General features: G+C 40.2%; 1 protein-coding gene across 1 annotated transcript in view; it reads left to right on the top strand.

Moving 5' to 3' along the window:
• calcr (calcitonin receptor) overlaps positions 1-11030 on the top strand; it is a 66428-nt gene extending 55398 nt beyond the window's left edge. Inside the window, exons 21-22 of the mRNA XM_085445410.1 lie at positions 207-248; positions 6760-11030. Coding sequence (XP_085301536.1) covers positions 207-248; positions 6760-6981 — 264 coding nt within the window. The 3' untranslated portion in view covers positions 6982-11030. The remainder of the gene's footprint in view (positions 1-206; positions 249-6759) is intronic.
• Positions 11031-11628: the final 598 nt, after the last annotated feature.

Here is an 11628-nt window from a genome sequence, read left to right as displayed (position 1 = left end):
TCCCGTCTCACTTCTATAAAGTCACACCCTGTAAAAAATAAATAAATAAATAAATCATGTGTCTAAGCAATTCCTTCCTCCAACGGTTCAGCAGATGGCTGCACTGTCTGAGACTACTTCTGTTGTGATTTTTTCTTAGATGTAAAAAAGCAAACTGAATTTACTAGAAAAGAAATGATTATCTCCTTTTTCCATCTTTGTTTCAGGGTTTGCTGGTGTCAACCATATTCTGCTTCTTCAATGGGGAGGTAAGGGCTGTCATTTAGTTAGCTCATTAGCTAACATTAGCGCTGCTCGCGTGTCATTTGTTGCTAGGTGTAAGAAGGCAGTAAGGGGAGCTTACGATGCTCATTTCCAATTCCATATTTCTATTTTTGGATCCTACTAGAGTAGTGTTGCAAGATTTACAGTTCAAAATCATTTTTATTTATTTTATACTCGCCTATTTTACTGCTCTCTGGGTTTCCCAGTATCTGAAACAAGCTGCGTTAGCTCCTTTCTTCCCTCTCTCTCTGAGCCAGTTTTCTTCTTATATGCTAGCCCTTCCAAAAACAAGTTTTGAAAAGGTGGTGGGGCTGCTGTGCTCGCAACCCGCTGTGTGTCTGACACAATTGGTTCACTTTAATCAGTAAGTAATTAATAAATTAGCTTTAGCGGAAACAAAGGGAAATTAGCCCCAGGACGAAGCTTGTCTTAGTCTTTAGTCGCTACGTGTAGCTAAGCTAACATGCCTGATTATGAGTATCATATTTTTATTTAAGCGTGGTATCAATCATAGCGGTTTACTTCTGGCAAGAAAGTGAATAATCCCCCAAATATTTGAGAGTTCCTTTAAAAAATATTGTACCCCTGTGCCATGTTTGACATCATAATAGCGTAGTTTTGATTGAGCAATTGGCCTTTTGGAAAGGTCAACCTGCACATGTTACTCTGGGAGCTTTTCAGTGATTGTGTAATAAAACCGCTCATCCCTTATGACATTATGCATGACACATCAGACTGCATCAGGTAAAACATTTTCAAAATTTGTTTTCAGGTCAGATCTCTTCCATCTGTATCGAGAAGTGACCCATGAATACCAAACACAGACTCATAGTTTTGGTTTTGGCCTTGAGTACGTGGGTAAAATAGCTGTAGCTTCGCAGAGATCTCTCCAAATTCCAAATGTAGCAGGTTATAAAACATTCCTCCGCTTTTTCCTCTTCTGAGACCAGTCTGGTGCTACAATAGTAAAAGCAGAAGGGTCATGTCAGGCGAGGAGTAAGACACACTTTATAAATGACTGTGTGGTTTCCAAGCTCAGCTGAATATTGACTCTTCTTTCTTCGTTCTCCTGTCAGCCTTTCTAAGCCTGTCTGCAGCTGTCTGACAGCAGCATCCTTAACTTGATTCAAATGCTTCACCAAACCGATGAGCTGGAGTTGCATTAAACGCAGACCTCAGGTTAATAATTCTGTGAAGACCTCACAGCTCTCCAGACTCAATGTGTGAAAGATGCTTTCAAGCTCAAGTCTCCACAAGGGTTGTAACATTAGAGGACACATTTCAGGCATTTTGCTAGTCCACACCAGTGTGTAAATGGCGCGTAGACATCAAGCAATTAAACAACTATTTAATTGCTATTATCTGTAATATTTAATTAAGGCGTTTAATTAAGAAATATTTATGCTGTAAATTGTGTTCCCCAAACAAATATTGATGCTTTTTTATGAGGTGTTTTGTTGCAATAGTGGAAAATACTGCAGAGATGCACAAACTATGGAAAACATTAAAGCCAAGTGAAATAAATTTGTATGGATTGGTCTCCTGTGCTTATCACTTCACACCATGAAAATAGTTTTGGCCAGGGTCCTATTTCTAGCCAGAACCTACTGTACGGTCCCATACTGTGAGGGATGTCATTAAGAGCAACCATTTGCTGTGCAGGCTCTGCCCTCATGCAGTCCTTCAGAATGCAAAGCAAATGATGTCTGTGTGCAGAAGCACTAAGAATTTTACTGTACAATTCTTCTTCTTCTCCATTTCACAATGAAAAAAATACTCCACCCACAGTACACAGACATCCAATTAGTGGGGTCAGGTTAATTGTTGAATATAATTTACCCATAGGTCTGAATGTGAGAGCGAACGGTTGACTGCCAACCTGTTCAGGGTATTCCCTGACTCTCGCCCTATGGTAGCTGGGATAGGCTCCAGCACTCCCCCGCGACCCTGATAAGGATAAATGGAAAATACTATGGGAATTTAGGATCTTGATATTTCTTAAAATAATTGTTTTCATCTCCAACAAAATCTGATTTTTACAATGATGACTTTAGCTACAAGAGGCTTTGGTGTCCCAGAGAAAGGTGCTTTTCCAGAGTTGCTTGAGTTTGTATAACAAGCAACAACCCTGAGAAGGCAAAAAAAACCCCACTGTGGATCTGTTATATGTACACTTCTTATATTTGGAAGTTGTTGCTGTTGGCCAAGCAAGGAGTGCTTGATGGTTTTGTTAGCAACAACAAAAATCTCTGGAAGACAGTGGTGGATGATCGTAGGATCCTTTCCATGATAAAGAAAAAAATTTATTTCCCAACATTTTCCAGGAGTCAGGCAACTTTCCAGGAATAGAACAGCCTGATTAGACTTTGCCAAAACACTTTTAGAAACCAGAGCAATTTTAAAAAAGCATTCTTTGGAGAGATGAGAATAACACTTAAATCTGGCAGGAGGATGGGAAGAAAGAAATGCATGGAAAATGCTTGGATCGGCAAATGATCCAAAGCATACAGTATACCATCACCTGTAAAACAATGTGGGGGAAATGTGATGGCATCAGCTTGTATGCTTTTTCATTGCATATGTTTTGATTTGTCACAGTAGGAAAAATACATCCCACTTTGGGAATTCCCTGCTTTTGTCTGTGCCGTTCCATTCTTAAGGCTTACTGCGGCACCTAATGGACATGAGACATCTTGAAGTCCACCTGTGCTTTCTGTACTGTGACAAGGCAAACACGTGCTGTGAACATGTTCACTCACTAGTGTTTTCATTTTTTGTGAGTTGAGAAAAGACAGAAGCAGAATTCTGGAGTGTAACATTTTAATTTCTGCTCAGGTTAAATCAAATCCAATTTATTGGTTTGTGTTTCAACAGAAGCACCTCACACGTGAACAATGAGCCAAAACATACAGTGAAAGCAACATGGAAGTTTTGGAGGTCAGGAAGTGGAATAATGTGTTTGCAGAGTGGCTGCGGTATAAGCCTTCACAAAAATCAGTGAAACTGGCTACACCAGGCATAGAGCCAGGGATCGCGCCTCTGCAAACATAAAAATAGACCAGGCTTGATTCCCCCCCTCCAGTACCGACACTTCTGGGTGTCAGAACTGACGACAGCTAGCATAAAGGAAATGACTCCAGCATCAGATTTTATTTTGCTGATACATCTGCTAACATCATCCTAACTCACACATATCACACAAACTAGGTAAGAATCTTAAAGTTTCACAGAATTGTGGCCCCTCAAAACACTGGAAGCATTAAAACAAAAGCTCATCGTGGTGTTTTTGTGACTCACGCAGCCCTACGCCAACCGCACGCATTCCACAGCACAATGTCCACGCTAAGTGTTAGAGCACTTAGCATGAGGTGTTTGGCAAAGAGGACCTAGCAACCCACTGTCAAGCTCTGTTTTATGCATCCAGCTTGGAAAATATGTCACTTATTAACTCGTACATGAGCAGACAGAAAGCAGTCTCATCACCGTAAAGGATGCAAACAATTTGTCAAACACAATCAATGCATAGGGCATACGTGTAAAGGGTGAACACACGAACTGTCACAAGGGAATGCAGTGGTTTGTTTGCTTCACCGGCATAATGGCCAATTCATGCTCTCTTAATCAGGACACGGGTTTCCTGGGCTGAGTTCAATTCTTTCTTTCTTTTTTTTTATTTCAAGGCCAAACTACAAAGACCTGCCTTGTTTGTTCAATAGCCCCATTGTGAGGTTAGGTCAGTGAGACAAACAGCTTTCAAACTGTATTTGTGACACCAAGCACGACGTTCAGCATGAAGCTGTAAGACTCAGATGCTCATTTGTCTCAGAATGACAATTAGTGCCATAATTTATATCATTAGATCATTCTGTGTTAATGTACCCACAGTAATTACAGTGGTATTAAGACATGACTGAATAAAATGATTACCTTTGCACCGTTAGTAGTTTGTGTTTTGGGAAGAAGAAAGATTTCTACCATATGCTGTAGACAACTTAGCATTCATGTAGTGTGACGCTAATATTGGTTTCCACGAAGAGTGTCACGGCTGGCGGGGTGAGCCGTGTGGTGTTGGAGGAAAAGGAGGACCCAAAATGCGGCAGTGACTGATGATTCGAGTGACGTTTATTTACAAGTGGTGGAGTGGCAAAAACAGGCAGTGAGGCATGACAAAACAACTGAAGAAACCTAAACTGGGAGAACTAAATGACAAACCTGAGAGCATACAAAAGGGGTGCGGGGCAGAGAGACGCAGAGACAGGAACGAAACACCATAGAATGCAGACGAGCCAACAACGAACACAGACCGACACCCACTAAATATACACACACAAGGTAATCGGGTAATCACACACACAGGAGGGAAGAACAGCTGAACCCAATACACATGATGACCGGAGGAGACAAGCTGAACACAATGACAACAGACAGAGACCTTCAGAACAAAACAGGAAATCTAGAACCCGAACCGGACACAAGGGGGGAGGACACAGAATAACTAGAACAGAGGAAAATAATCAGAAAACACAAAACGCTGGGTCAACGACCCAGCACCATGACAAAGAGTTGCTGTTGTTTGTTCAGATGCAGCGCCAGCGGCCAGTCTGCAGGGCTGCTGCCTGAAAAGTTTGAATTATTTGTGATTGTTATTGTAAAGGAACACGCAGGAAGACTCTATTGACAAAAAAATAGTTCCATATTTCCTTGTTATTTCAATTACCTCATAGTTTCTAAGACATATCAGACACACGATTCTCAAGCAAGCTGACAGGGAAAAGCACTGCTGAATTTTGGACTGGGGCGAGATTGATTGAAGTTTCTGCATGTAACGCTGTGACTAATGATCGCATTAAGGCTTAAATAGAAGGATTATGAAGGGTTACGTGCTATAAGTCACGAGGGTAGTAATGGATTTTGTGATGACACAAATGGATTTGGTTCACAGTAAATTAATGTGTTTAATGCGTCAAATGGTTGCAGCAAGATAACAATGGTTGTCAACATGCCTATTCAAAAAGTGCTGGAAGATTTGTTGCTTATATAATCACTACAGTCATATTCTGATCATTTAATTGGTGCAAAGCCTGAAGAGAAAGAAGTTGTGCACTTTGTTTTTTAGTCAGGATGCCAGAAAGAGAAAATTGTATGTACCCTTTGGGATAATCATGGTCATGTTTTCATACCTTTGAATAGCATCGGTGGAAAGATGCCATTTGACTGTTGTTAGATTTAGTAGGTGAAATGTGTGGAAGTAAGTTTATTTATAACATGGTTATAGATCACTTCATTATGTACACCTGTTCAGCTGCTTGTTGCTGCATATATCTAATCAGTATTTAGACACGGTCTAGACAACCTCCCAAATTTTAAATTGAGCATCAGGATGGGGAAAAACGTAATTTAAGTGACTTTTAATGTGGCATCATTGTCACTGCATCATCATTGCTTGTCTACTAGGAGTTTCCTACAAACCATCTCTAGGTTTATAGAGAATGGGCCTGAAATGAGGAAATACCCGGCGAACACATGCCTTGTTGATGTCAGATTAGAGGAGACTGGTCAGAGTTACAACCAAGGTATGCATAAGAGCATCTCTGAAAGCACAAAATGCTGATACTTGAGGTAGATGTGCTTCAATGACCAAAGTAGAACATGCAAGATGTCTTAGCTAGACCATGCTCCTGTCAGATAGGAAGAAGAAACCAATGCTACAATTTGTGCAAGATCACCAAAATTGGACAACAGACAAAAAATTGGAAACATGTTGGCTGAGTGTCGATTTTTGCTGCAGTATTTGGATAGTAAGCTCAGACTTTGGTGTAAACAACAATGATGCATTGATCATGCCTTGTATCAATAGTTCAGGCTGCTAGGCCCCCTTACTACCAGCTGAGCACTGTTTAAATGCCACCGCCTTTCTGAGTAGTGTTGCTGACCATGTCAGCAGCGTACCCCATCTTCTGATGGTTGTTAAGGATAATGTACCATGTCACAAATGTCAGTTAATCACAAACTGGTATCTTGAACATGACAATAAGTTCACTCACTCATCAAAAAAGCTCAGAGGAATGTTCCCAGCCCCAGGTTGACTGTATGCCACGACAAATTAAGGCAGTTCTGAAGCAAATGGGGTTCCTGCCCAGTACTAGAAAGATAAACCTTGTGTATTTATCTCTTTTTATAGTGAGATGATCTGGCCACATGCACAACCTGGCCACCCCCGCCCCCCAAAAATGGATATTTACATTTTATAGCTGTCATCTGCTAATGTGATTGAAATTTGAGTGGCCCACACATGCTGCAGTAATAACATGCACATCAGTTAAGATCATTGTCAGTTGGATCAGTGTTGTCACAAACTTCTCCGACTCAAAACACAAAAACAAAGCTAGCAGTGAAGTCAAATAATTAAATTAGATGTAAAATATTATTATTAAGGCTGCATTTGTAGATATGAGACACTAAACTACCTTTTTTATGTGCTTGTGTGACATCCAGGTGCAGGCAGCTGTGAAGAGACAGTGGATGCAGTATAAAACCCAGTGGGGTCAGAGACGAAAGGACCACTGCTCGATGCGCTCCACGTCCTACACAGCTACCTCCATCACCGAGGTACCCGCCTTCATGTACCATCACGACTGTAACACCGAACACTTGAACGGGCGCCACACGGAGGACTCTGAGCTGGTGGCGCTAAAGTCGGGAGACACGTACGCTTGAGTAACGCCGAGGATAAAATGCGTAGCGGTGGAAAAAGCCGAGGACGAGCAACAAAGTAAACGTACAGCAAAAAGAAGAAAATGAATTCAGTTCACCTGCCATATCTCAGCGATTAAATCTCCGGGGTTTGCTCAGCTCAGGAGGATGATAGAGGCCTGAAAACAAAAAGCTCATTGACGTGGATTAGCTACAAGGCTGACACTTTACTTTACATTGCTGTTGCAGCTGCTTTTTCAGAACTTTGATGTTGAGAACTTGTGACGTAAGGAGAGCTGCTTTTGACATGTGTCAACTTCCTAAAGCTGCTAAACTGCGTGTGCCCGCTCGCAGTGATGGAGGCTTGCACTAGTGTGGAAATAACTGTGACTGTGTGAGGGTAGCAAAGTTTTCTTTCTTTTCCTGACGGTGCTGAAGGTGACAGCGATGATGTAGAGGTGAATAATGACTGCAATGGTGTTGATGATGACTATCAAAGAGAAGTAGACGAACCAATCATTCCTAACCTCACCTATACCAAAGGGTACTGTTTGGTGGTCACGACTGCGGGGGGGCGTACTATGTCCAGCTAAGCACAGGTGCCATAAAGCAAAAGACACGGACGCAAACACACACACAAACGTCAGCAAACCTCATCGACCTGATCAAATGTGCCATGAAAGAGGTCAACTTTCAGAAGACCCTCTCCGCTCCAACCTCTGGAATTGTGTACATAATGTATGTTCACCATGTTTCATTTAAAAAAAAAGTGTTTTAAATGTTTTTAAAAGATTTTTGTTTTCCCCCCACCCACACTTTCTATCAATGTTTTATCCTTGCCGATTCCCTAGTACGTGCTCAGTAAATGTCCCGTGATGCTGCATTCCTGACTGCTTTGTTGTTATGCAGTTGCTGTATTTGTGCCGATGCTGAAGCTCACAGGGCTGTGACGCAAAAATGCACACACACGAAATACTTCAAAGCTAAAAATAAAACCGTTCTGTTGAGGCCGAAGAGCCACCGGAGTTGATCCACTGTGTTCTGAGTTATGATTCAGTCAGCTCTGCCAATGATTCTAATTTATTCTCAGCCATCCTTTGTGAGCTCATGATGTCTCTAATCTGTCACCTGCTCTTATCTGGGAAAAGAGAAAGGCTCGCTAAAGATCAAATCCAAACTGTATGCGCACACTAAACCTACCGATGTCTTAAATGCATGTTCGCGTCTTTGTCACGGTCTTGCACAAACATGATGTTTAAACTCATCCATCAGTGGTCCTAAACACGTTCCTATTACTCCTCTGCCTTTTCTTTATTAGGCTTGGTTAAGGGTTTGTTGAAACCTTAGTAAATGCTGTGTCTTGCATTTATCTGTGCAAGGTCCTTCAAATCTGGTCATTTTTTAAACTGCATGTCCAATAAGAGACATTTCAGTTCCACCAGATCAAAACATTTATATTTCTAGAGCATGTAGCCAATGGCTATTAAATCCTCTGGCTGCTCACATTACTGTGATTTGTTTTTGCCTCCTTAGCAGCAACTTCTCTTTGCTTACATTGTCAAAATGGAAAAGCATTCCAAGTTGAGCTAAATTCTTGGTAAAAGGCATGTAGAAGTAACATCTTATATAATAAAGCTGGTGATACTCGGTATCTTTTGCACTTTTAGTAAGCAGAAATTCAGCAGTGCGTCAGCGTGAGTTGTTCTCGCTGGCGCTCGTGCTGATTTCTCCAAAATAAAGATGTACATCTTTTAACATGTAAACACATTTACTTATCTAGTACTTTAAACTAAAGGCTGAGTACTTGGAGGAGGGGGAGACCTCGAACCTTTTTAAAAAAATATTACTCAAACAGAGGTTTGCTCAAGAGTTGTCTGCCATATTGGACGTGATACAACCACCGATTGTGAAGTGTGTGTTCCCCAAGTGCTTAGCAAGTGATTGGCTGTCACTTGGTGAAATCGAATGCAAAGAGCACCTGAGCACCTTATGATTGCTGTGGTGGTGATCAAACTGTTGTGGTCACCTGTAAATTTGCAGACTGTGTTGTCTACAAACACTCACTTTTAAACCACCAACTAGTAGTAATGTAATAAGACTTGACAAAGTGGATGGAGAGCAGAGAATGTTCCGCTCAGTCAATTATCTTTATTTTTCTGACAAAAACAAGGTGATAACTAAATAAAAACTAATGTACGAGGGCAAAAACTATGTTGAAACATGTTGACATTTTGCCAACGAATAGAAATAGAATAGAAAAAAAAAATCTGAAACGAGATCCAATCAAAACTAATTACATTTCTTTTCTTCGGGAGGGAGACTAGATAGTGACGAGGAAGAGAAGCGTAGACTTATGGACACTTTTTGTATTTCATGTCAAGGAAGATCAGACGTTTTGTAAACCGTGTGGAGCAACTCAACAAACTTTTAGACTTTTTATTTTAGTCCAGCTTAGATTTAGTCTACTATAATCTTATAACATTTAGTTAACTACGACTAGACTAAAACTAAATTATGTTTTAGTCAAAAGACTGTGACTAAAATGAAATCAAAATTTGATGTTGAAGGTTGACCTTCAAAGTAAATGTTAGCGATCCACCCAACATGTTTCTGAAGGCTTTTACTGTGAAGGAAAACGGTCTTTGCTGCCAGGTTGTGTCGCACTCTTTGCACTTTCACTGCTGCTCAGAGAGTTGTGAGTGTTTGTGGGCAAGTCAGTGTGTTGCATGTAACTACAGGCAACCAAAACACAAGTTTGTTGCCATGGAGTCACTGACCAGGCTGTAGGCCTGTGTGACTGGAGCCTTTATCACTTGACTCTGCACTGTCATCATGTTCGTCGCACGCCTAAGGTGGCAGACAAGTTAAAATCCCAACCTCAATACATGATGCCTTTGATCATTTTAGAGATTAGTTTCAACTGTGAACAAAGAATCACTATTAATAATTCTGAAATCACAAAAATCAATTCAAAGGTGTTTAAAAACTAAATTGGCTACACACATATTTATATAATGAGAAAACATTTTTACTGTCATTTTATGTGTACGTGGTGCATTTGTTGAATGTGTGCTCAATTTTTATTTGCCTTTTCATTGTCAACTGTCGGGCACCACCTGTGAGAGATTAGAATAAGAAAAAACTCTAAATATATCTAATCTTCATAGACATTGTGAGATCACTGTCACTATGGATAAGAGATGCTCCACAGGTATCCATGCAGAATAAGTTTGTACATTGTAATGATTGTAAGAATTGGCTTGTTGATATTCATTAATCTGTAAGTATTTGCTTTCTTTAATCAGAGGAAAATCATATGAATGCAGACTATTTAAAAAAAATATTTTCATAGCTATATAGGAGATTTATCTGAGTACATCTGAGCACTCACCACTGAGAGCGAATCACACAGAGTCACTCATGAATCAGTTCAGAAAATCAAATCATTTTGATGAAATTACTCAAATCAGGGATGCCACTATTTACTAGTTGTAATGGCGCAGCTTCTCTACAGTACATAAACCGCACGCTGCACAAGCTGAATGCATTCAGTCCCTTTTCATGGCTTCACCTGTCAAATCCTCTTACAGCCCCCACCCCTTTGCATTAAACAGACATTGGGATATGTTTCATATTTCAGTGACTTTTATGTTACCAGCTGGCTGTAAGGAACTAGGAAGGACCGTAGAGAGACAATCATGATGGCAGAATAGGTTTTACTGATTCAAATGTTTTAGTATGAGAGAAAAATTATTTATTTTAGTATGAAATACATCTTCCTCTTCATTTTTATTATGGTGATGTTTCCTGGATCTTGTGCACACTGTAAGACATATTATTAGTGTTGTGGATTCTGGATTCTATATATTTTGTATGTCTGTTCATGCCCATGTAAATACAAGCAAACACTGTGTACATAATAGATTTTTGCACTGTGAAATTCTATGATGATTATTTTTGTTACCCCCCTCCCTTCTCATTTATTTTTGGCTTGTGTTTGTCTCTTTCTCCTTCTCAGCTTGGACTAGCATCATCTCAGAGCTGATAAAAAATGTATTTTGTAAAAGCCACAACGATTGGTGTTGTTTTTTTTAAATCTTCCACCCATTTAGCACAACAACAGAGACATATCATTTGGTGTCGCTCTCTATTTCTTGAGCAATCAGCAAAAACAGAAAGCTGTGGCGTGAATGTAAAAGGTAGAAAAAGATGAAAGCTAACAATCGGAAAGTGGACAATTTTCAGAGTCTGATGACTTAATGATTAAAAAGCGTGCTTTGTTTTGTTATTTTCGTAAATAATTCGGTAAGATTATCGAGTTTAAAACCTTTCTGAAACAAACTTTGTTTTCCAGCAATTCTGCGAAATTCTGTGTTGATTTAGCAGCTTACTCGCCAACACTTTCTCCTGTCAACATTTCAGGGTTGAGAGAATTTGTTTAATGAGTGTGCAGGGAAAACAGGGGAAGTCTAGTTCCATGTGGTGTCTTGCCTTGTGATTCCTCAAGGCAGTGCTGGCAGCGCTTTACAGCCCTGTTTTATTTTAAAGGTTCTGCCTGAATTACATAAAAGCATCTGATGTCTGTAACAGGAAAAAATCCACTGACATGGATCCGCTACAAGATGAATGTCCGCGTACACTCCATAACATATTAAAGTAATTACGATATGT

Source organism: Copadichromis virginalis, linkage group LG22 (genome assembly GCF_057382275.1).
Source record: "Copadichromis virginalis isolate Kocher_CV1m ecotype Utaka linkage group LG22, C_Virginalis_male_GT1.1, whole genome shotgun sequence".
Taxonomy (NCBI): Eukaryota; Metazoa; Chordata; class Actinopteri; order Cichliformes; family Cichlidae; genus Copadichromis; species Copadichromis virginalis.
The sequence above is the reverse complement of the archived record's forward strand: the minus strand, read 5'-3'. Positions and strand labels throughout refer to the sequence as shown.